The following is a 24,297-nucleotide window of genomic DNA, read 5'->3' as shown; positions in this document are numbered from 1 at the left end:
CTCTGTATCAGATAGAGGGGAAAAAGCAATGCCTGCCCTTTAAAAAAATCTCTTAGGGTCTTGAAATTCTGGGAATTAACTTTCTTGTTTAACTAAACTCCGATGACCATAGGATAGCTAACAAGACCATCAAGAGGAAAAAAATATAGGATGGATACCGTTGGAAAAACGAGGAAGAACTGAATTGGATAGTGGAATGGAGAAATGAACTGAGGAAATGAAGACAAAAGAGAGAAAGAAGTGACATTTTTGACACCATTTTGCTTTGCTATCTAAAGGATGGCCAAATGATGGACGATATTTCATCAAAATTACTTATAGTACATGTTAGTTTGTTGCCATTACAAGAAAAAAACCATAAAAATGTTTCTATGCTTGCTTCTTCAAGGAAACCTCTGATGCTTCATTAATTAGAGCCAATATCCTATACATGACGAGGGTATCGCATTACACAGGAGATGGCTCAGATTAAAATATGCCATTTCCCATTGTGATTTATATTTTTTTCCCAACCTTAAGGTAATTTTGCATGTAAGATTTCAGCCTTGCCACTCTAGTACTAGTTTTCAAAATCATTCTAAAATTATTACGGTAAGTTTATATGATAAACATATTCTTGGATGGAAGTGGATCCCAATCTCCTTTCAAATATATCATAATGCATTCCAGGCTTAGTTTTCCCACTTTTGATTCATTCTCATATGAAGACCCTGGAATGGATTGATGTTTTCTTACTGCATCATAAAGCTTAGGAAAACATACCTGAGAAATGAGAACTGCGGGCTTATTGAATTTGTCCTTGTTATTTAACAATGTCAAGAGCAAAAAATAAAATAAAATAATTTCCACAACTGCCTGTGCTATTTGGCTTTCTCATTGTACCAAAGACAAAATGATGACAGCCACGGGGTTAGATTCCAATTATTATGCTGTAGAAGCACCCAGCAAAGCTGTCTTCCTGTGCCAAAGGTGAGCATAGCCTTTGGGAAAGCATCTTTTCCATAAGCAGGGGCCATTTGATGAGCTTCAGCTTGACACTCATCTGTGTTCCAATGAAAATAAGAACAATTTCTGTGTAGCCTTAAAAGGCAAAGTCAAGAATAATACTAAATGTTGTAGCACATGTGTTGATTTGTTATGTTACATTTCAGCTGTTAGTTATGCTAATGGAACAGTTTCACATACTTGGTTTTGATGTATTTATTTTAATGATCATGTGTATGTATCTTTCTGTGATTGCCTGGTAAGATTGACTGCATGATGTTCTGCTGTCACCACCAGGCCAGGACTGGAAGTAAGGGGTAAAAAAAAATGTAAAGCTTCAACTTCACAACTGTAGGACTTAAAGTAAGTCCCTCAGTACAACAGGGACAAGATGTGTCAGAACCAATAGGCTGTAAGATCTTAATACAAAATTACAGGACATCTAGCAGAGCCTATCAACAGGTGAACTAAAACTGGGGACATTTAAAAAGTGGATTTTCAATATAGCTTATTAAAGGAGGCTAGATATTAGGAGAAAACATTTATGCTTCAGCATTTTGTGTTATTCACAAGTCCATTTTTTCCTTAAGATGCCTTACCCCACTGCAGCTGCGAAAGAAGGGATTCTAATCGTGTGACTACTAAGGCTGCTGGAAGATGTGCATCTTTCACATTCTCCTGGTGAGTGTCCAAGATGCCCACCGAGAGCACAGGAAACATACAAGTGCCTGCTGCTATTGTCTTCTACTTACTGGGGGGCAGCATTAGGGTTCTGCCAGATGGACGAACAGGGTGCTATCAACAAAGACCTAGCTGGCTCCCTGGGAAGAAGCCATAGCCCATAAAACCCATGACACTATGGCAAACACCCTAAAGACAAAAGAAGAGAAGAGTTTTTGGCTACTGAAATATACAAAGGTTTTTTTTGTTTTTGTTTTTTTCCGGTAAGCTCCTTCTTTCAGTTCATAATAAACAAACTGTGCAGGACCTGGAGATTCTGGAGCAAAGGTGATGCATGCCTTCTTTGGTAGGTATAAGCAAGGGGTTCAAAAGCAGTCTCTAAAGGATGGGAGAAAAATAAAGGTGGAGGGTCAGTTGTCTGCAGCTGTAACATTAGAGAAACTTAAAAGGGGAAAGGATCAGAGTGAAAGTTCTCTTGTCATCTCTTTTCCTCTGCCTTAAGCAATGGTACACTGGAACCACCTCATACCAGCTCAACAAATTCATAGATTTTCAGGGATTATGTGAGCAGGTTTTTAAACGCGGTTATTATTAAAAACTAAATTACATCAACCTACAATGAAATTATACTGAAAACAAAAATAGTGAATACCCAAAATTCATCACTTCCTAATGATTTTACTGCTTTTACTATCATCCATGCTCTTGAGGTTATTTACCTCTAGTGTATCTGAATGGTGAACTACTACTGCACGTTCTATTACACATCCCTTCCCAACTCTGCATTCAGTGATGTCATGTTGGCAGCTTGAAATCATCCATGGGGAGAGTGCTTACACCCAGAGATATGCAAATCTACAAATCAGGGCTGCCTTTCCCCCTGGAGAGCTGGTTGTTAAATATTTATCATCATGCCACTGATTATAAGGCAAATATACTTCTCTTTTCCTATCATGATCGCTGAAGAAAGAGAAATAGGGGCACCTGGGTGGCACAGTCAGTTGAGCGTGTGACTCTTGATTTCGGCTTAGGTCGTGATTTTGTGGTGGTGGGATCAAGCCCCAAGCTGGGCATTGTGCTCAGCAGAGGAGTCTACTTGTCCTGCTCCCTCCCCCTCTGCCCCTTCCCCCCTTCTTTTTCTCTTTAAAATAAATACATTTTAAAAATCTTAAAAAAAAAAAAAAAGAGAGAGAGAGGGGCGCCTGAGTGGCTCAGTCGTTAAGCGCCTGCCTTTGGCTCAGGTCATGCTCCCAGGGTCCTGGGATCGAGCCCCGCATCGGGCTCCCTGCTCTGCGGGAAGCCTGCTTCTCCTTCTCCCACTCCCCCTGCTTGTGTTCCCTCTCTCACTATGTATCTCTCTGTCAAATAAATAAATAAAATCTTTAAAAAAGAGAGAGAGAGAAATAAAGTCAGAAAAAATGCAAATGACACCAATTAATTCAAATTTCACTGGAGGCAAAGTCATATACCTGAAAATACCAATTCATACCAGAATATGCCAATTCATAACAGTTTACTTAAATAGTGTTTAACTGACATCCAATTTTTAAAAATATGGATATGGTAAAGTTCTTTTTAATAGTTCAATTGGAGCAAGGTTGAACTACAAGAAGAGAGCAAACAAGCTCTTCTTTGAAACTTTACATTCTGAATAGTCCTTATTTAGAAAAGAGCAAAGCGAGCTTCAACGATCAATTTCCTTCAGTCTGATCAGTACATCAGAGGCGGTAAGAGTTTGGGAAAATCTTGTTAACTTGTCCTCCTGAGAGAATATAAGGAGGAGCTCTGAGGAAAAAACACAAAGCATCATGAGATATAAAATTGATACTAGTGGATCTTAATACAGTGTTTGGTCCCCAAAAGCCCCACATCACTTCCAGATAACCTCAAACACAGCAGAACAGACATCTGCTGTGCCAGATCATCAAGGACAAAACATATTGCGGCGCTTGAAGGCAAACAGCAAGCCATGTGGGACCTTCTCAACGGGGCTCAATAATTCCATCCTTGGAATTTATATGAAATAATAAGATGAAACTGTGCTCCAAAGAGCTAGAGGCAAAGGGTCCCCAGAGGGGTTTATAAAAGGAACATAAATGCCTTGATATGGGACACTTTCAGAAATCACAAAATATTTACTTCAGCAAAAAATGAGATCTGTTTTCATAACCATTTCACAGCTCTACCGGGCATAGAACATCATTATCTGAGTTCATATGAGGCAGGAAAAAAAAAATAATGAGCAAGTTCAGGCAACCCAGTGTTGTTTTTTCTGCAAAAAGAGGAAAAAATGATGATTTTTAATGACCTCTCATATCCCACTAGGAGCTCAAAAACATTACTGAGGAGCTACGCCGAGAGGGAATAAATTGCAGATGGAGCTTTCCACAAATGGGTTTTCATGTGAAGGACCTTGGGGTTTTTCAATTAGGAATCTTCAAGATTCCCAGAGATTGCAACATCCTGATACTGAGAGGCAAACTACTGCAGAGATCAACACAAAATGGAATTGCACAAAAAAAGATAATGTGATGACAATCAAACTGAGAATTTCTGGCAATCACTCCGATTCTATTAAGAAGAACTCAGTGCAAAAGAGAACCTAAAAAAAAAAAAAAGGATAAAAGAATGAAACAAACTTGAATCATTTTGGACAGAATGAAAAATCAGAAGGGAACACAGAACATGTTAAGTAAAGACAAAAGCAAACCACAAACTCAAGGGACAAAATATACTAGGCTTAAGGATAACTTGGGCCATTACTTCAGGTATTTTAAACAAAACTGATCAATATAAAATGGAAAAAATAAACAATTACGCGCAAAAAAGAGTTATGGCTACTTGGTTCAAGGAAAACTAAGCAACAAATAAGTATTTTATTTTGGTAAATTTTTGGATTCATTAAAAAAACTTCTGACAAAAGCAAAATATGTATTTAAACTAATGGAATCATTCAACCTCCAATAAAAATAATTTCTTGAAAGTCAACGAACAAAGAATAATTCAATGAGAAAAGCATGACTATATTAACATTTTTGGCTTTAAAAAAAACAAAACCAAAAACAAACAAAAACCTGTCTCACAAGGAAGTTAATCCACACTAACAAAACAAGAGAAACTGATCATGAAACCAGATCATTGAGGGATTATTTTACAATGAGAAAATCAACTGTCAAACAGGTTGGACGTTTGTTAGCCAGTCCATCACCTTAGAAAGCAACCTTAAAGGTTGCTTACAGTCAAATCAGGGAAATTAACTATGACCCCCATGAATGTTCTCTCCATGAGATCTATTAGGCTTATGAGGTGCTCACAGGAGTAGACCACTCAGCATAGTGCTTCAACTGCGAGGTCAGGGTCAGCCTCTGCAACATTCCGTTTCTGGATGCACTCCTGAATAATACTTCTCCTTGACGGGAACATACTTTCTTTAAATGTACCAGTACCTTCATTTTAAGTCTTGCTGGCCTGTGAAACCATTCCCTAGACAACTGCTCTGTTTTATTTACACATTGTTTTACACAATGATTTCACACGTTCAGTTTCAGGAAGCAACCTTATTTTTAAGTTCTTCCGGTAAAGTGGAAAGCGACAAGGAGACTTCATTGTTGCTCCAGTGAAATTTCTTAAGAGCTTTTTTTTTTTAAGATTTTATTTATTTATTTGAGAGAGTGAGAGAGACAGAGAAGAAGCAGGGGGAGGGGCAGAGGGCAATGGAAAAGCAGACTCCCCACTGAGCAGGGAGCCAGACATGGGGCTCCATCCTAGAACTCCAGGACCATGACCCGAGCCGAAGGCAGACATTTAACCTTGACTGAGCCACCTAGGCGCTCCAAAGAGCTTTTTTTTTTTTTTTAAGATTTTATTTATTTATTTGAGAGAGAGAGGGAGGAGGGATGGGGGGTGAGGGGGAGAAAGAATCTGAAGCAGACTCTGCACTGATCATGGAGCCCGAGATGGGGCTCGATCTTACCACCGCCCATGAGATCATGACCTGAGCCAAAACCAAGAGTCAGATGCCTAACTGACTGAGCCACTCAGGCACCCCAAGAGCTCTTTTTTAAAAGCAAACTTGAACTATACACACAGCATGCCTAGAAAGAAATGTTGATCACGGTTGAAGCTAGGTGATGGTATATGTAGGCTCCTTAAACTATTTTTATTTTTTTAAATGTTTTAAAATAAAAACACCTGGCTGGCAGTCATATAAAACTAATCAATGATTATCTATAATTAGGTTTATAATATGTTGCTAAGGATATAAATATGCCAGTGAGTTCATTCAGTCATTCAATAAATATTATTAGAGCATCTTTTATATGCCAGTTCCAGTTCTGAACACACAAGGTAAACAAAGCAGTCTTCTTGGAGCTTAAAGTGCAGTGGAGGAAAATGTTAAGGGTTAAACCTGGTATTTTGGTATTTGGTGTCTATAAAGATATTTGAAGATACTACAGTGAAAGATTAAACAAGGTGATAAACAGATACTCCTTTTTCTAGAGACAATAACAAAGCAATGACTTTAGAAGTTAAGTCTAATTGCTGAATGGATGGCCTTAAGAAAGTATTCAATTTCTCTAAATGTCAGTTTCCTAATCTGTAAAATGGGGATAATACCAATATCTGCCTTTTAGGATGGTGAAGAATTAAATAAAATTATCTCTTTAAAGTGATCACCACAGAACCTAACTGACAGTAAACATTAAATAAATGTCAGGTATAATGCTAATTATGGTTTAGAGAACTTCATATGCTGACTTCTCTGGAAACAAGAGGATGAAAAGAGGATCTTTGAAGATCCTTTTTTGGTTCATAATCCTATAATATTCAAAATCTGAAGACTGAATGTAGATAGCTGGTATAAACATCAGGAACAGGAGAAATGAATGAATAACTGTAAGCTAGAAAGCTGGCTTCTATACGTGTTCTTCCTGAATTCACTAGCAAGCACAATAAAATGGGATGCAAGATGGGAACCCCGCTGATGCTGTGCTCAGTGATTCATAGTGCACAGGATTCCAAGCCTGACTGCTACTTGGGACACCATCTCTCTGGTAACAAAAACAAATAATGTAATAAAGCCTGAAGAATAACTGCCCAGCACTCAAGAAGCAGCCTAATCATAAAGACACTGCAACTTACCATAAAGCTATGAAGAGGCACAGGATTTTCCACATTTAATCACCACCCCAGCCTCACCCCTCACCCATGCCCATTCATCTTTCAGGAAACACAGCTTGATTCTTAATGCTGCTGCTGTATAAAGAAATAATGAGCTCTGTTAGTGCACCTGAAAATACACCATCAGCCTAGAAAGGGAGCACTCAGCTCACAGCACTTTAATGAAAATGTCAGGACCACCCTGAAGTATTTAAGTCCTGTAAATGCCAAGGAAGGAGAAGAGCTAAACAATTAAGGTAATGGATGACAGCAAGCAAAGAAAAAAACTAAGCTGATTATCAGAAAAAATTTCAACACCGCCCCTCTTGGGCTATAAGTTTTTTCAAAGGAATTTATGGTAACACCGAAGGCCTTGGTTACCTAAAATTAGCTCAAACTACATGGAGAAACATTGTCAGGACAATGCAAATTTCATGGGGATAGGGCTAAAGGGTCTCCTCTTTCTCAATCTTCCTAGTGTTTTCTGGAAAAGTAGGCAAAAGAAGAGTACCTTCTTGAACCTTGATAGCACTTGGGTGGCAACACCTGTGTGTGCTTTGTTCCCCAAAGTGTTCCTACCATCAATCAGAGCCTTGTGTGTACCAGATGTTTGATAGCTGTTTGTGTAGATGTCAGTAAAAGTTTTTAGGCTAGGGAAAATGTGCTTGTAATTGGTGATCTAACAGCTATCTAACTTATGTTGATTTTTTGCTTCCACAGGAATAGACAGAAATAGGAGTAAAGGAGTCAAATACATGGACATACCTGTAGACCCCTCAGGTGGGATTATGCTGCCCAAGCTGGTATGAACTTCATTTGGCTCCACACTGTGTCTAAGATCACCTAATGGGAAACTAAAGTGATTTGGGCCCAGAAAGAATGAGAAGGCTAGCAATAAATAATTGCTGAATGAATATATTAATGAATTCTGCATTACTATCACATAACTTATGGCTTCCCTAAAAATACCAATGCATAATATAGGTCTGATGACATTTATTGACTCAGGTTTTGTGTTCTCTTTCTCTTGTGTGACATTTTGCAAACCCAAGAGTAAGCCAGTGACAGTACTACAGACTCTGGGTAGTTGGAAGTAGTCACTTAGACTGATCTATTTACTATGGTTTTGCATCAGGTGATTTCTTTGTAGGAAGGCACACACATAGGAGCAACAGTCACTCACTAAGGCATTAGGCCAGAATATTCCAAGCTATCAAATTATTGAGTGGAGATGTCAGGAGAGACTTCCAAATGTCAAGATTTCATCTAGTTATGGTAAAAGATACTGAAAAGATTTGAGATTTAGTCTAAAGTTGTTGACCTGAATAAAACATGACATTATAATTTTTTTGTTTGAAGTGTTGTCACCTGAAACAGATAAAGATTTATTTTGTAATTGCTTCACAGGGTCAGAATAACACCAAAGGATGAAAGGTTTTGGCTCAAAAGTGAAAAAAAAAAAAAAGAAAAGGAAACCGTTCTTTTCCTCCTACAGGTATTTTAAAAGAAGCTGATGATTATTTTTAAAAAACAATAACCAAAAACATTAATTCAAAAAGATATATGCACCCCCATGTTTATTGCAGCATTATTTACAATAGCCAAGATATGGAAGCAATCTATATGTCCATTGACATATGAATGGATAAAGAAGATGTGGTGTGTATGTGTGTGTAACGGAATATTACTCAGACACAAAAAGAATGAGAGTTTGCTCTTGCAACAACATGGATGGAGCTAAAGGGTATTATGCTAAGTAAAATAAGTCAGACAGAGAACTATATGATTTCACTCATATGTGAAATCTAAAAAACAAATGATCAAACAATAAACAAACAAAAAGACTCTTAAATACAAAAAACAAACTGGTGGTTGCCAGAGGGGAGGTGGGTGAGGGGATGGGCGAAATAGATTTAAAAAAAGGTTAGAAGCTACAAACTTCCAGTTATAAATTAAATAATTCACAGAGATGGAAAGTACAACACAGGGAATATAGTCAATAATATCATAATCACTTTATATGCTGACTATACTTATCATGGTGAGCACTGAGTAATGTATAGAGTTGTCAAATCACTATGTGGTACATCGGAAACCAATATAACACTGTATGTAAATTATACCTCAATAATTTAAAAAAAAACAGAAAAAAAAAAAAACAACCGTTAACCTGCTGGTGAAGAAAGAAGTCATTTCCAGTTAAGAACTTAATCTCCAGTTAAGATGCTATTAATTTGGTTTTATTTTAAATATAATTGAAGTACTTCAGTAATTATTTCTCTCCCCCACTAGAAAGTGAGCTCTTTAAGCAAAGAACTTTGCCCCAATCATCTCCGTATTCATAGAACCTTGCCTGGCACATAGCCGCCCTCAGTGAGTGTTAATTAGTAAGTAATAATATTGTCAAAGATATTCTTTAAAGGTTGTGATTCTATGAGGTATATCCTGAAACTCAGTAAGTTCTAGTATTGATTGAATGAATAGCTATGAATTTAGGAGTTGCTGTTCTTCCAACCTATTTGCTTGGATATCTTCAAATTCCTCTTTTCCTTCCCCATTGTCTAGGTAATTGAGAGAACCTTAAGTATTGACTCTAATAATGATAATATTTACTTATTCCATAGCGTGCTCTCCAGTATACAGGCAAAACATATCTTACTGCACTTTGCTTTGCTGTGCTTTGCAGATACTGCATTTTCTTTACAAACTGCAGGTCTGTGGCCATGCAGCATGGAGCAAGTCTACTGGCATCATTTTCCCAAAAGCATTTGCTCACTTTGTGCCTCTGTGTCATGTTTTGGTAATTCTCACAATATTCCAAACTTTTCATTATTATTATATTTGCTATGGTGATCTGTGATCAGTGACCTTTGATGTTATTGTAATTATTTTGGGGTGACACAGACTGTGCCCAAAAAAGATGACAAACGTAATCGATAAATGTTGTGTGGGTTCTGACCGCTCCACCACCCAGCCATTCCCCTGTCTCTCTCCTTGTTCTCGGGTCTCCCTATTCCCTGAGACAAAACAATTGGAATTAGGTCAATTAATAGCCCGACAATGGCCTCTAAGTGTTAAGTAAAAGGAAGAGTCAATCAATGCAGCACACTTCATTATTGTTTCAAGAAATTACCACAGCTACCTCAACCTTCAGCAACCCCGACTCTGATCAGTCAGCAGCCATCAGTGTCGAAGCAAGACCCTCCCCCAGCAAAAAGATTATGACTTCCTGAAAGCTCAAATGATGGTTAGCATTTGCTAGTAATAAAGAATTTTTCTCAGAGAGAGAGAGAGAGAGAACAAGCAGGGGGAGCGGCAGGCAGAGGGAGAGGGAGAAGCAGGCTCCCACTGAGCAAGGAGTCCGATGTGGGGCTCGATCTCAGGACCCTGGGATCATGACCTGAGCCAAAGGCAGCCACTTAACTGACTGAGTCACCCAGGCGCCCCTAGTAATAAAGTATTTTTTAATTAAGGTATATACATTGTTTTTTAGACATAAGACTATTGCACACTTAATAGACCACAGTGTAGTGTAAACATACTTGAATATGCACTGGGAAACCAAAAAAATTCATTGGACTCTTTTATTTTAATTTAATTTAATTTAATTAGAGAGAGAGAAAGAGAGCATGCAAGTGGGAGGGGAGGAACAGAGGGAGAGGGAGAGAATCTTAAGCAGGCTCCACACCTAGCACAGAGCCCCAATGCAGGACTCGATCTCACAACCCTGAGATCATGATCTGAGCTGAAATCAAGAGTCACCCGCTTAACCAACAAAGCCACCCAGGCACCCCTCGTTTGACTCACTTTATTGTGATATTTGCTTTATTGCAGTGGTATGGACCAAACCCACAATATCTCCAGGTATGTCTGTACTACAAAATATTCCCACCTACATTATCTTATGTCATCCTTACAGACGTCCTGTGAAGTAGACATGAGAACTTTTATAGGGTAAAGGAGGTGAAGTGCAGCATTGAAATCAGTTCTGCATCTCAAGTTTGAGCTTAATTTTGTTCCTAGCTATGAAACTTTGGCAAGGTTAACATTTCAGAGATGTAGTTTGTTTTTATCTATTTAAAAAATAGGATAAAAATACCTTGTATGTTTACTGTGGGTTTTAAATTAGAAAATATATGACTGCTTCCTTTTCTGGTATACTGACAGGCTAGATTAGTTGAAAATCCTTTCTCTATAAAATACCTAAAATATTGGATAAAATATAACAAATATTCTTTTAAACGTATGGCTGAGATAATAAGGAAACCCAGCAGGGGCCAAAATTAAGTAATATACTAAAAATTAGGGTGATAAGCATGAGCTGACAATGGGACTACCATGAGGCAAACCAAGAATGTGGGTTATAAGAGCCACTGGGTACAGGAGACAAGTCCTTGGACCCTCACTAGGTGGAAAAGTTATACTAAGAGCCATACATACACCAAGGTCCTTGAAGGGCCATACACAATGTGAAATGCAGAATGGGGAAAAAATATATGCATGTGTATATCTCTATCTCTGTCTCTATCTCTATCACTACCTATATCTACACTGACCAAACCTAGGAAACAAAAACAGAAGCTTGTTTGCCCTGGCCTAGACTCCATGCAAAGGAATAAAAGAATGTCTCCTCAGGATTCATTATTGTAAACTTACCATCTTGTGGGTTGGGTTTTCAAGATTACACTTGGCAAATAAGGAAACTCCGAGACGAGAAATCAGCATTAAAAATGTGCCTAGCATAAGCACCATAGGTAAAAACCTCCCTAAACAGCTCATAATTCAGACTTACATATAGGAAGGAATGCAACATGTCGGCAAAAATAATAAATAGCAAAATTAGTTCTTCCAAAAACTACAAATCATAGAATTACTGGATGCTGTAGCAGTCAGACTCTCAGTGTCTCCTAGTGTTCATGCCCTTTTGTAATTCTCTCCCCCTATGTGGGCATATAATGCATGGCTTGCTTCTGACCAACAAAATACAGTAATAGTGATGAGATATATATGATTATGTGTATGTGATTATATTACACACAATGGTAATGCCTGTCTTGCTAAGAAACTGCCTCCCTTGCTGGTTTTGGAGAAGGAAGCTGCCATGTTGTGAACTGCCACCATGGAGGGGGCCACACTACATGGCACAGAGCTGGGGTAGCGTCTAGCCAACAGCCAGTGAGAAACTGAGTTCTCTTCAGTCCAGTGGCTGCAAGGACCCTGATGCTACTGACAACCATGAAGCAGATCCTTCTGTGTGGGACTACAGATGAGAAACCAGCCCTGGCCAACATCTTGATTTACAATCTTGCAGAGGACCCAGCAAAGTTGTGCCCAGACTCCTTATCTATATAAACTGTGAGATAATAAATGTGTGTCATTTTAAGCCACAAACTTATGCTAATACTGTCATGCAGGAATAGATAACTAACATAGCTACAGACTATAATATATGTTTAAAATGTTTAAAGACAAAAGAAAAAATAAAAACAGGAAGGAAAAATGAGACAAAAACATCAGAGAGACTTGAAAAATACAAGTAGAATATCTAATAATAAAAAAATAATTCTTAAAATAACTTAACTCAATGGATGGGTTAAATAGCAGATTGAAATCTGCTGAAGAAACAACATATGAACTGGAAAACAGATGAAAGGAAATATATCTATTTCAATTTACCACATGCAACACAGATACTAAAAGACAGAAAAAGGGGCACCTGGGTGGCTCAGTCAGTTAAGCGTCTGCCTTCAGGTCAGGTCATGATCCCAGGGTCCTGGGATCAAGCCCCAAATCGGGCTCCCTGCCCAGTGGGGGAGCCTGCTTCTGCCTCTGCCCCTCACCCCACTTATAATCTCTCTCTCTCTCAAATAAATTTAAAAAAAAAGACAGAAAAACTTGAAAGATTAAGAGAGATATAGGATTGACAACATTGACCAGACAGGGAATCCTGAAGGAGAGAACACATAAAAGAGAAGTAGAAAAACTGAAGGAAATAATGGCTGAGGATTTTCCAGAATTGATGAAAGACATGATTCCTCAGATTCTAGAAGCAACTTAGACCCAAGAAAGATAATTATGGTAAACACACTGACGTGCAATATGGAACACTGAAGTTTAAGAGAAGATTAAAAATCAAACGATGAGAAAAAGCAAAGGGGGCAAACCCTAAGACAGTAGAATAATATCATCAAAGTGCTAAGAGAAAACTGTCAACCTAGAATTTTATATTTAGTCACATGACTGATGAGAGAATTTAAATAAACATTTTCAGACAAATAAAACCTGTTTTACCACTAGTAAATCCTAATGAAAAACCTACTAAAAGATATTCTTCAGAAATGAAACCCAAAGGAAGGAATATGATGCAAAAAGCAATGGTAAGCATGAAATCTGTGTGTGAATAAATCTACACAAACATCAATGGTATCAAAACAAAAATGATGATAGCTACTTGGTAGGTATATAAAAAAATTTTAAATGCCATACAAAAATGATATGTAAAATGGTCAAGGTGTGGTAGAATTAAAGTGTTCTAAGATCCTTAAATTATTTGAAAGGATTAAGATAATGATTAATTGTAGACTTTGTTAATTTTGGTATGCATGTTAAAACTGTAAGGGTGAAAACAGAAATAGAATATGTAATTTCTAAAACAGTAGAGAAAATAAAATGTAAAGCATTATTACCACCCACATTTTATAGGACATTAAACTGAGGCTTATTAAACTGACTGACTTGACTAAGTTTACCCAGCTAAGAACTAGCATAATAATAACAGCATGTGACGTAAACTCATTTCTTTCAACTCCAAGTCTGTGATTTTTTTTCCTTCTATGTCATATACCCTCTGATACATGTTCCATTGAATAAGGCAAAAAATCTCACACTGCTGCAAGAATATCTTTATGTTAAACAGCACTTTGTAGTAAAAGTAAGCAAATCCTCTTATTCTTTTCCATTTCATTCTTACCTACTCTCTCCACTCATTAATTCCTACATTCCCCAAATAATTTTTCTCCTGGGCTCTAATCTTTACTGTTTTTTTTCTCTCTTCCTCTTTCCCACTTAAATATGTATGTGATTAATAAGAATAAGTATGTGTACACGTGTGTAAACGTGCAATATTTATGATCGTACTTGTTTATTTCAAAAAAATTCTCAATGTATATGCTGTAGAGAGTGGTAAATTCTAAATGCATAGTTTTTGCTGGAATGCGCTTTGTTTGAAAGATTTCTACAAAGATGAAAGACGTCATAAAAGTCAGTGGTACCCAGATCTGCTTCATTCTATTATAGTACTCTATGACTGAAGCAAGTATGTACTATCAAAAAAGCAGTAGGACTATCTGTGGCAACAATCTAGGCTCCAAATCTTAGCAGTGGTAGATGGTCCCCTGGAAAACTGTTGCTAGAGTCAAAGACTTTACCTCTGCACTAGGGTAAGTGACTCCTTTTCTCCTTGCCAAGACCATTTCCATTGGCTTCTAACAGCACTATTCTATCTTGAAACCATGCAGTAAAATCTTCAGGATGCGCCCTAGGCTGCAGTTCAAGCTCTTGGACAATTACTCTTGCTAAGTCACTGTCACTGATTCCGCATCTAGTCTGCCTACAGAAACTTCTGCAATATTTTATGAGGCAAAACGTCAAGGTATGTAATTTGCTTACTATCATACAGAAAAGCATATAAGTCCCTTGGAACCAACTCTCAGTCTCCTACCATAGAGCATGTCAGATGTATAAAAACAATATAAAATCAAGTTCACAGTGCCTTTAACATGGTGCCAGCTGATTACATTCTACCATTGGCATTATTGATCCAAATATCTGTATTGTAAATATACTCTTGAAGAAAGCCATACAGCATTTGTATTATAAAGAAATGAATGCTATTTCATACTGTGAGACAATTCTTACATCTGGAGGCACAGAAATCTTGGATAATTAAAACCTAAACCAATCTAGACCATTGCTCCATTAACCAAAAAATAAAGTAACCATAGATGTAAAAAGCAAACAAGCCAAGAAAAAAAAAATCACATGACTTGCTCCTTCAATTTCCCTCTATTAACCTGAAGGCAACTTTCTCCACTGTTCCCCCCTCCCTCCTGCTGTGACTCCCCAAAAGATAACCTAGGGAAGAATATGTGAAGTCATATGGTATTTATCTCTCTGACTTATTTCACTTAGCATAACACCCTCTAAGTCCATCCTTATATGTGGAATCTAAAAAACAAAACAAATGAACAAATGACAAGAAAACAGATTCTTAAATACGAAAACAAATTGGTGGTTGCTAGAGGGGAGGTGAATGGGGACATGAATAAAACAGATAAAGGCAATTAAGAGATACAAACTTCCAGTTATAAAATAAGTCATGGTGATGAAAAGCACAGCATAGGGAATATAGTTATTAATGTTGTAATAATGTTGTTTGGTGACAGATGTGACTACACTTACAATGATGAGCACTGAGTAATGTACAAAATTGTTGAATCACTATGTTGTACACCTGCAATGAATCTAACGTTGTATGCTAATTATACTTCTATTTACAAAAAAAAAAATTAGAAGATAATCTAGAGGAGGATAAAAAGCTTTCAGACCTTGATGATCCCCAAACAGAATAATCCATCTCAGAATAACCAAAAGTTGGCTGTATCCTGTTTCACAATACTTCTATAGCGGGTAGAATAATTTCATTACTAAGAACTAGTAAGTCTACCAATAGACTTAAATAGAATTTCCACTTGTACAAGTGCATGGAAATATGGTGACTACAACAACAACAAAGAACCCACTTGATGGACCAGCCGAAGATGTTTGGAGGAGTGGGCTTTGCAGTAGTGAAAACATAATAAATAACAGATGGTACTTTTCCAGACAGGAGCAAGAGGCCAGGGGGAGGAGGATATGTAGAGACCCACAGGTCAAGGATGAACAAGCAAAAGAGCCCACTGTGTGGTCTCAAAAAATGGTACTGGCAAATTAGAGCTATAATTTCAAGATCACATTGAGCCAGATCTGGGCTAGGTAGCAGCTGAAGCCCTTGTTCTCATAATAAAAAGTACAAAGCTCTGTCAGCTGATTTACAAAGCATAGTTATTAACACCAGAGTCCAGACGGTGGAAGGAAAAACAAACATCCAGCAGCGGTACTCTCTGAGATCCTGAATAAGAATATAAGGTAATACACAATATGACAAAACTATCTCTGCATCATCTGGGGAGAGGTTCTCCGGAATGGGGTTATTCCAGCTTATGAGAACCACTTATGTGGTGAACAGATACAGAAGGGACTAGCAGTTTTCTAGGCTTGAAGACTTCTCTCGATAAAAGATCATAAGATCCTAGGGCTCCTGGGTGCCTCAGTCAGTTAAGTGTCTGCCTCGGGATCAGGTCATGATCTCAGGGTCCTGGTATCAAGCCCTGTGTCGGGCTCCCTGCTCAGCAGTGAGTCTGCTTCTTCTCTTTCTGCCCTCCCCCCTGCTCATGCTCTCTCTCTCTCTCTCTCTCTCTCAAATAAATAAATAAATAAATAAATAAATAAATAAATAAATAATCTTTGAAAGAAAAAAAGATCACAAGATCCTAAGAATAAAAAACTGAAAAGATTAAGTGAGCTTGAGTCATAATTCTATTCTCTTTCCTTCTTCCCCCTCAAAAGAGGCCACTCTCTTGGTTTCCCTTTGCAGAGAATCCTCTGTTCTTCCTCCTCTATTTTGCTTCAGCATGGTCTTGAGATGTTCTTTCGTCCACCTCTGTCTCTGTCTTACATGGTGTGTAGTACAGAAGCATAGGGGATGACATGGAGCCTACATCACAGAGTCAACATCATTTCCCGCCCTCTAGAAGGTCACCAGGCTGAGTATGTCCAACAGTTGATTCCTACAGTAAGCTCAGAGAATAGCTCTGGTCAATGTCTCCATTCCCCATCACTTCAATGATTCATGACAAGTCCTGTCTCAGGGTTCTCTTTTAAGTCACTCACAACCAAACCAAAAAGGCATAAATTACAAAAAATATGGGATGTCCCTTATTGGCAGAACAAGTAATTGCCAGCAAAGAGAAAATAAAGCAAACCAAATAAAATAGATAAAATGGAAACCCACAAATCAAACTATAAAACAATATTGTACTGACATTTAAATGAAGTAATCCCATGGCAACAATTTAACTGCTGCCTTTTTGCCTGTAGTCCCAGATTTCTCTTGTTTGGAGCTGGACACAACTTTTTCATTTTTTTGTGTACTTAGAGCTGCACATTGAACCAACATTATTTACTACTTACTTGGGCTTGTTTGCATACTTTAAAAGGGTGAAGTGTTTCTTGGTAGAAAAGCTGATGATAAGCCTGTAGATCAAACCAAAAGTACACACTGTTCTTCCACAACTGTAGGTGGAAAAAATACATAAATCATTACCACCCAATTATTAACGCTCTACAAAGCCCTAATTTCAAATATAAATAATTGTTCAGCTCCTTGGTGTTACCATAAATCAGGTTCAATTTAAGATGGTCTTATCTTCTATTACAAACTGGCAGCATACAAAATATTTATTGGTATTGTCACTAAAATATTATATTTTTGCATGTATGCTTCTTACATAATTGGCCATTAAAATAGGAAGCATGCTGGTTAACAAAGAATAATCACATATTTCTGGCATGAAACCAAAATCTGGAGGTATTTTGATATATATGGACAAATGTATATCATACTAAAACCAAACACTACTCTAATAATTGAGCCAGTGAAATATTTTACATTTGAGCAAAATGAAAACAAAACAAAACAAACTGGCAATGAGTTTTCCACTATCCATTGCAACTTCTAATTGTTAGTTATTAAAAATGAAAATTAAAGGGGGATTGATAGACATCAACTCTGAATTTAATATATAGTACATCAAAACAAAATTACATGAGAATAAAATATTGTTAATAATGCAAGTCAAGGGGCGCCTGGGTCGCTCAGTCAGTTAAGTGTCCGATTCAGTTTCGGCTCAGGTCATGATCTCAGGGTCCTGGGATAAAGGCCCATGTCTGGCTCCATGCTCAGTGGGGAGTCTGCATCAGGATTCTCTCTCCCTCTCCTCCCGCTGCCCCTCCCCTCTGCTGGCATGCTCTTTCTCTCACTCTCTATAAAATAAATAAATATAAAATTTTTTTTAAAATAATGCAAGTCAATCCTTTACTTTTCTTTGTAATTCTAGTAGAACAGTAAACCAAGAGAATTATAACTGAGATGTTTACATGTTTACTAAATATTTAGCACAAAATTTCTTACCAGAAGAAATGGAAATTTTAAGATCAAATAAAATTATTTGAGCATTGAATTACTTCAGCTTCTCTTAGTTTAAAATGAGGTAAAGGCATAAAATTAGATTTAAAATCATTATTTTCTACCTTGTTTCCTGAATGTTCACAGAATTTAGTAAAGAAGAATCCAGCTCTATTTTCTACATACAAAGTCTGCAACAAATTTTCCATGTCAAATCCTCCCAAGGCACCATCTGCCATGGTTTTAACCTAGATAACAAAACAGAAGTCCATGATCCACCCAAGAACGTGGTGATTTTTTATGACACTGTACAACAGGGTTTCATAAATTCTGCCAGGCTGTCATTTTCCCACTGGACTTTTTATTTTTGTACCTTATAAGTAATTAATGCAGTATGTTTGCATATAACTGTCACTTAAGAGTCATTTATGGAGGTAAATATAGCAGCAGACTTCATTCTATTATAAACCAATCTGATTTCAAACTTAATGTTAGGGTAACTTCTCAACCTCTATTATTTTCATGTTTCAGGCACAGCGATACCATTTTAGGAGTCTTCCAAAGCTCTGTTGGTGGCCTCGTTCCTACATATTTACTGTTATTTTAGCCTTGAGGTGATGCTATAATGGCTACAAGAGAGTTATAAAAAGAACCATCCTCAAGGTCTCTCAGTGCCGCTCATTAACTGTCCTCAGGGGGCCCCTCCTTGGAGAGTCTCACCCTGTGCAAGTCATGGCCTTCAGAATGTAAATGGTAATGTAAGTTCTCATAAAGCTCTGTTATTTTGGGGCCTCTCTGCCAACAAAGCTGGCAACCCTAATACCATTCTTGAAACAGAAATTTGGCTACTTCCCCAAGCATAAGAGTGACTTCAGAATATGAAAAAGCATCCACCGTTCTCAGGAACTCTGGCATTTGCTGTATGGAACTCAGACTTCTTTGTAATCTTAAGATAACTGTGGCATGAACAATTTAAGGCGTTGTTATAGTGTCTCTCTGCCTCTCTCTTTATCCCTCTTCCAAACATATTCTAAAGTGAGAATTTAATGTTTTTATGATGTTTAACTGTTGGCATACCAAAAACTAAAAAAAAAAAAATATTATTTTGGTAGGGGAAAAAAGCCCTAGTTGGAAGAAAAGGAGAACTGTTTGCTTAGAATAAAATAAAAAGTTATAAAAAATTATAGCTAAGTGTTCAGACCTTATTGGGACTACCAAAGTTTCTACCTAAAGTATAATCCTTAGGGAATATAAAATTGTCAACCACAACTGGTGAAGTAAATCCACTTTATTAAGATAGCCACACACTGGAAATACTCTGCTTTATAAAAATTGTTTCCAAAAAATGACATCAAACATTATTTTTTATCACATGTTAGCAATTTAATAAAAATAATAGATGCTCTTATTTTGTATCTAAGGTATTCTCACACCAAAACCAGAAGACAGCTATTTTTGAGAAAATAGTAATCAATGGAGTATATATAGCGACATGGTACTACAAAAGGAAACACAGATAAAATTTTTGTATAAAAATCTTTTTGGAAGGAAAAAATAAAATGTATTGTTTAGTAGAGAAAAAAAATACTATGGTAAAGCAATAAAAATTCTCTAAAATCAGGGGACATTGGTCAGTTAAATGAAGAGTCAGATAAATCAGTTCTCAAAATACTTACCAAAGGTTCTTCTGTGTAAGTGTATCTTCTATCCAGCTGGGGCTTCAGACATTCAGAAATGTCAGTAAAAGATGTTAAGCGAATAATTTTACTGCTTTCTGACCTGTGCCTCAACCTAAATTATAAGGATAAGAACGCATTGATCAATATATATTGAGCTACCTGTGGTACATGTGGCACCAAATCTTAGGAGTGCATCTGAACACTGTGAGAGAACAGGGGAAGAAAAAGTACAAGTATCAGGTCCGGCCTTTAAGAAGTGGCTGAGAGGGATGCCTGGGTGGCTTAGTCAGTTAAGCGTCTGCCTTCGGCTCAGGTCATGATCCTGGGGTCCTGGGATCGAGTCCCGCATCGGGCTCCTTGCTCAGCGGGGAGCCTGCTTCTCCCTCTCCCTGCCACTCCTGCTGTTTGTGCTTTCTCTCTCTCTCTCTCTAATAAATAAATAAGATCTTTTTAAAAAAAAAGTGGCTGAGAAAATGAAATACAGTCCTCAATAAAGACAACTCTCTATAAGATTAATTGCTAGTTGAATGAATTCAAGAATATAGATGTCTAATGACTGGAATGGATAACAATGAGAAGTCCCTTTGAGCTATATTAGTAATTAAAGAAACGAGATTTTCCCTGAAAATAGGAGATGTATTGTAAGTGTGTGTGTGTGTGTGTGTGTGTGTGTGTGTGTGTGTGTATGTGTGTTTAGAGGGGTTCTTTATTTTTTTAATTTTATTTTATTATGTTATGTTAATCACCATACATTACATCATTAGTTTTTGATGTAGTGTTCCATGATTCATTGTTTGCATATAACACCCAGTGCTCCATGCAGAATGTGCCCTCTTTAATACCCATCACCAGGCTAACCCATCCCCACACCCCCTTCCCTCTAGAACCCTCAGTTTGTTTCTTAGAGTCCACTATCTCTCATGGTTCGTCTCCCCCTGCAATTCCCCCCACTTCATTTTCCCCCTCCTACTATCTTCTTTTTTTAACATACAATGTATTATTTGTTTCAGAGGTACAGATCTGTGATTCAACAGTCTTACACAATTCACAGTGCTCACCATAGCACATACCCCCCAAGTGTCCATCACCCAGCCACCCCATCCCTCCTAACCCCACCACTCCAGCAATCCTCAGTTTGTTTCCTGAGATTAAGAATTCCTCATATCAGTGAGATCATATGACACATGTCTTTCTCTGACTGACTTATTTCGCTTAGCGTAATACCCTCTAGTTCCATCCACATCATTGCAAATGGCAAGATTTCGGGTTTTTTGATGGCTGCATAATATTCCATTGTATATATATACCACATCTTCTTTATCCATTCATCTGTTGATGGACATCTTGGCTCTTTCCATAGTTTGGCTATTGTGGACATTGCTGCTATAAACATTGGGGTGCACATACACCTTCAGATCACTACATTTGTATCTTTGTGGTAAAGACCCAGTAGTGCAATTGCTGGGTCATATGGTAGCTCTATTTTCAACTTTTTGAGGAACTGCCATACTGTTTTCCAGAGTGGCTGCACCAGCTTGCATTCCCAGGTGCCCCTTGACTTGCATTATTAACAATATTTTATTCTCATGTAATTTTGTTTTGATATAATATATATTAAAGTCAGAGCTGATTTCTATCAAACCTTTAATTTTCATTTTTAATAACCCTAACAATTAGAAGTTGCAATGGATAGTGGAAAACTTATTGCCAGTTTGCATTCCCACCAACAGTGTAGGAGGGTTCTAGAGGGGTTCGTTAGATGGGGAGAATAGTGAGCAATAGGTGAAAGTAGGTAGGGAAAGCCTTGTTTAAAAGGCTGCACGTTAACTAATTTGCTTAGAGCAAGAGGACACTAACAGTTAAGTAAACACTATATAACACATACCAAACACTGTGCTAAATAAAATTCACATTATTATATTTAATCCTCACAACAGGTGGGATTCATAAGGATTTATATGTGGTAGTGCGGGGTGAGATAATGGAAGACTATGGACTTGACTAATGGCTTTAGACATTATCTTTTTATATTTTCTTATCCATCTCCCTCTCCATACCTCACTGCAATTATTCTAAGCCTTATTTTCCAGCTCCATAAAACATGCCCATCCACCTCACCAATATATCTGCACTCCAACCCACCAGCAGATTGCTTTGCAGGTTCTTCTCAGACAAAAGGTAGGTACAACATGCTTCTGTTTCCACTCCCTGATGTAGTAGACACTGTTGACTGACTGGTTTACTCAACACTCATTCCCAGATACTGGGTGATACTGAGAAAGCTAAATATTCACTTTCTAAGACCGACTTGCGGAGACGGATCGTCATGTGACACAGTTATGACTAATGAGATACAAAACAAAGTCTGCTGGGGAGCTTCTAAGAAAGCTTGCTTTCCTGACCAAAGGGAAAGGATTAATGAAAATTGCCCTTTCTTCTTCATGATTTGAAAGCCTGATATCAGGAGCTATAACACCAATGAATATGAAAGAATGGCCAAAAACATTACAAAAATTCAGGCCCTAATATTTCCAATCCAAGGAACCAATACTGGCAGTTGCTTACCCTCAGATTTCTTGTTCTGTGAGAAAAATAAGCCCAATTTGTCTAAGCCATTGTTAGTCAAGTTTTGTTATTTGCAGCTGAAAACTCTTAAATTATCTATCAACAAATATATCCACCTATACCTATCCTTATTTCCTTCCATCCTGTCTCAGGAAAAAGTGTCCTATCTCACATCCAAGGTTAATCTCATGGCCTTTTTCTTGAATCCTTCCTTCTATTCTCCTTTGAAAATACAGAGCTTCTTTCTCATGGATCTTTAACTTTTCCCTTTCCACTAGATACTACTGTAGACATATAAACAGCCTCAGGTCTCCTCCACCTTAAAAATATTGCTTCCCACTACAGAAAATCATCAAATCACAAAGGAAGAGAGCAAGAAAAAAAAAAAAGGAACAAGGGAATTATGAAATAGCCAGAAAACAATGAATAAAATGACAATAGGTCCATACCTATCAACAATTATTTTAAATGTAAATGGACTAACCTCTCCAATTAAAAGACACAGAGTGGTTTGAATGCTCTCATATATGCTGAAAAGAGTATGTTGTTACAACTCTTATGAAATATAATTTAGTAATATCTAAAACAATTTTTAAATCATACGAACTTTGATTTAGAAATTCTACTTTGAGAAATTTATCTTGCAGACATATGCATACATGAAATACAGCAAATGTACAAGAATATCCATTGCAACACTGTTTTTACTAATGAAAAATATTGGAAATAATGTCCATGTCCCTCAAGTACAATGTTGGGCATAAAATCAAAGACAACCAGACATAAGGAGAGATAAGATTACAAGAACAAGAAACAACAGAAAAAATAGATTATAGTGTATCTGTTACTGTAATGATAGCATTTAATGCTATGAAACATCTTTTCCAATGAATTCAGTAAAAACAAAGGTATAGAAGAAGTGGATAGCATGCTACTAATTTTGAACTATGCATATATTTCCAATTTTGAAAATAAAATAATTTAATTTTAGTAAATGACACAAAAAAACTTTCTAGATGTTTTCCACTGCATAGAAAATAAACTCCAAATTCCCTAATGTGACACAAAAAAATTCACTATCTGAACCTCATTTATTGTTTTAGCTTGTATCTTGCCTTTTCACTGTAATATTCTATACCCTAGCCACAACATAAACATAAAAACAATACATAGTTCTCAAAATTCAACTTTTCTCTCAATTCATACTTATATATCTTTATCACTTGAAAAATTAAGATAATGCTTTCTTCATAGGGATGCAGTAAGAACTGATATAATGCAAGCAAAGTACACCAAAGCTCATTAACTGCTATTTTTGGAAATGGCAGAGAGGGTGATTTAGACCAACTCTCCCTTTAAAGACCAACTAGATAAACTGAAAAATACAAAAATTAATCTGCTAAAAGAAATTTGAGTGCTAACAATGTAGTTAAGAATTTTGGAGCCAACAGAAATAAACTCACAATTACATGGTCAATTAATCTTTGACAAAAAAGGCAAGAATATGCAATAGAAAAAAAAATTCTCTTCAACAAGTGGTGCTGGGAAAATTGGACAGCTACATGCAAAAGAATGAAACTGCACCACTTTCTTACACCAGAGACAAAAATAAACTAGAAATGGATTAAGGACCTAAATGTGAGACCAAACCATAAAACTCCTACAAGACAGCACAGTCAGTAACTTCTCAGACATTGGCCATAATCGTATCTTTCTGGATATGTCTCCTGAGGCAAGGGAAACAAAAGTAAAAGTAAACTCTGGGACTCTATCAAAATAAGAAGTTTCTGCACAGCAAAGAAACAAGCAACAAAACTAAAAATCTACTGAATGAAGAAGATATCGGTAAATGACATAGCTGATAAAGGGTTGGTGTCAAAAATATATAAGGAACTGATACAACTCAAAACCAAAAAACAAATAATCCAATTTAAAAATGGACAG

General features: G+C 37.1%; 1 protein-coding gene across 1 annotated transcript in view; it reads right to left on the bottom strand.

The window, feature by feature from the left end:
- Positions 1 to 24,297, bottom strand: part of RGS22 (regulator of G protein signaling 22) — a 113,200-nt gene that overhangs the window by 35,313 nt on the left and 53,590 nt on the right. Inside the window, exons 13-15 of the mRNA XM_028111275.2 lie at positions 19,786 to 19,900; positions 18,235 to 18,357; positions 17,116 to 17,217 (exon numbers count right to left, since the gene is read on the bottom strand). Coding sequence (XP_027967076.2) covers positions 17,116 to 17,217; positions 18,235 to 18,357; positions 19,786 to 19,900 — 340 coding nt within the window. The remainder of the gene's footprint in view (positions 1 to 17,115; positions 17,218 to 18,234; positions 18,358 to 19,785; positions 19,901 to 24,297) is intronic.

This window comes from Eumetopias jubatus, unplaced genomic scaffold (genome assembly GCF_037043125.1).
Source record: "Eumetopias jubatus isolate StellerSeaLion01/CBP00866 unplaced genomic scaffold, mEumJub1_p1.0 scaffold_4, whole genome shotgun sequence".
Classification (NCBI taxonomy): Eukaryota; Metazoa; Chordata; class Mammalia; order Carnivora; family Otariidae; genus Eumetopias; species Eumetopias jubatus.
The sequence above is the reverse complement of the archived record's forward strand: the minus strand, read 5'-3'. Positions and strand labels throughout refer to the sequence as shown.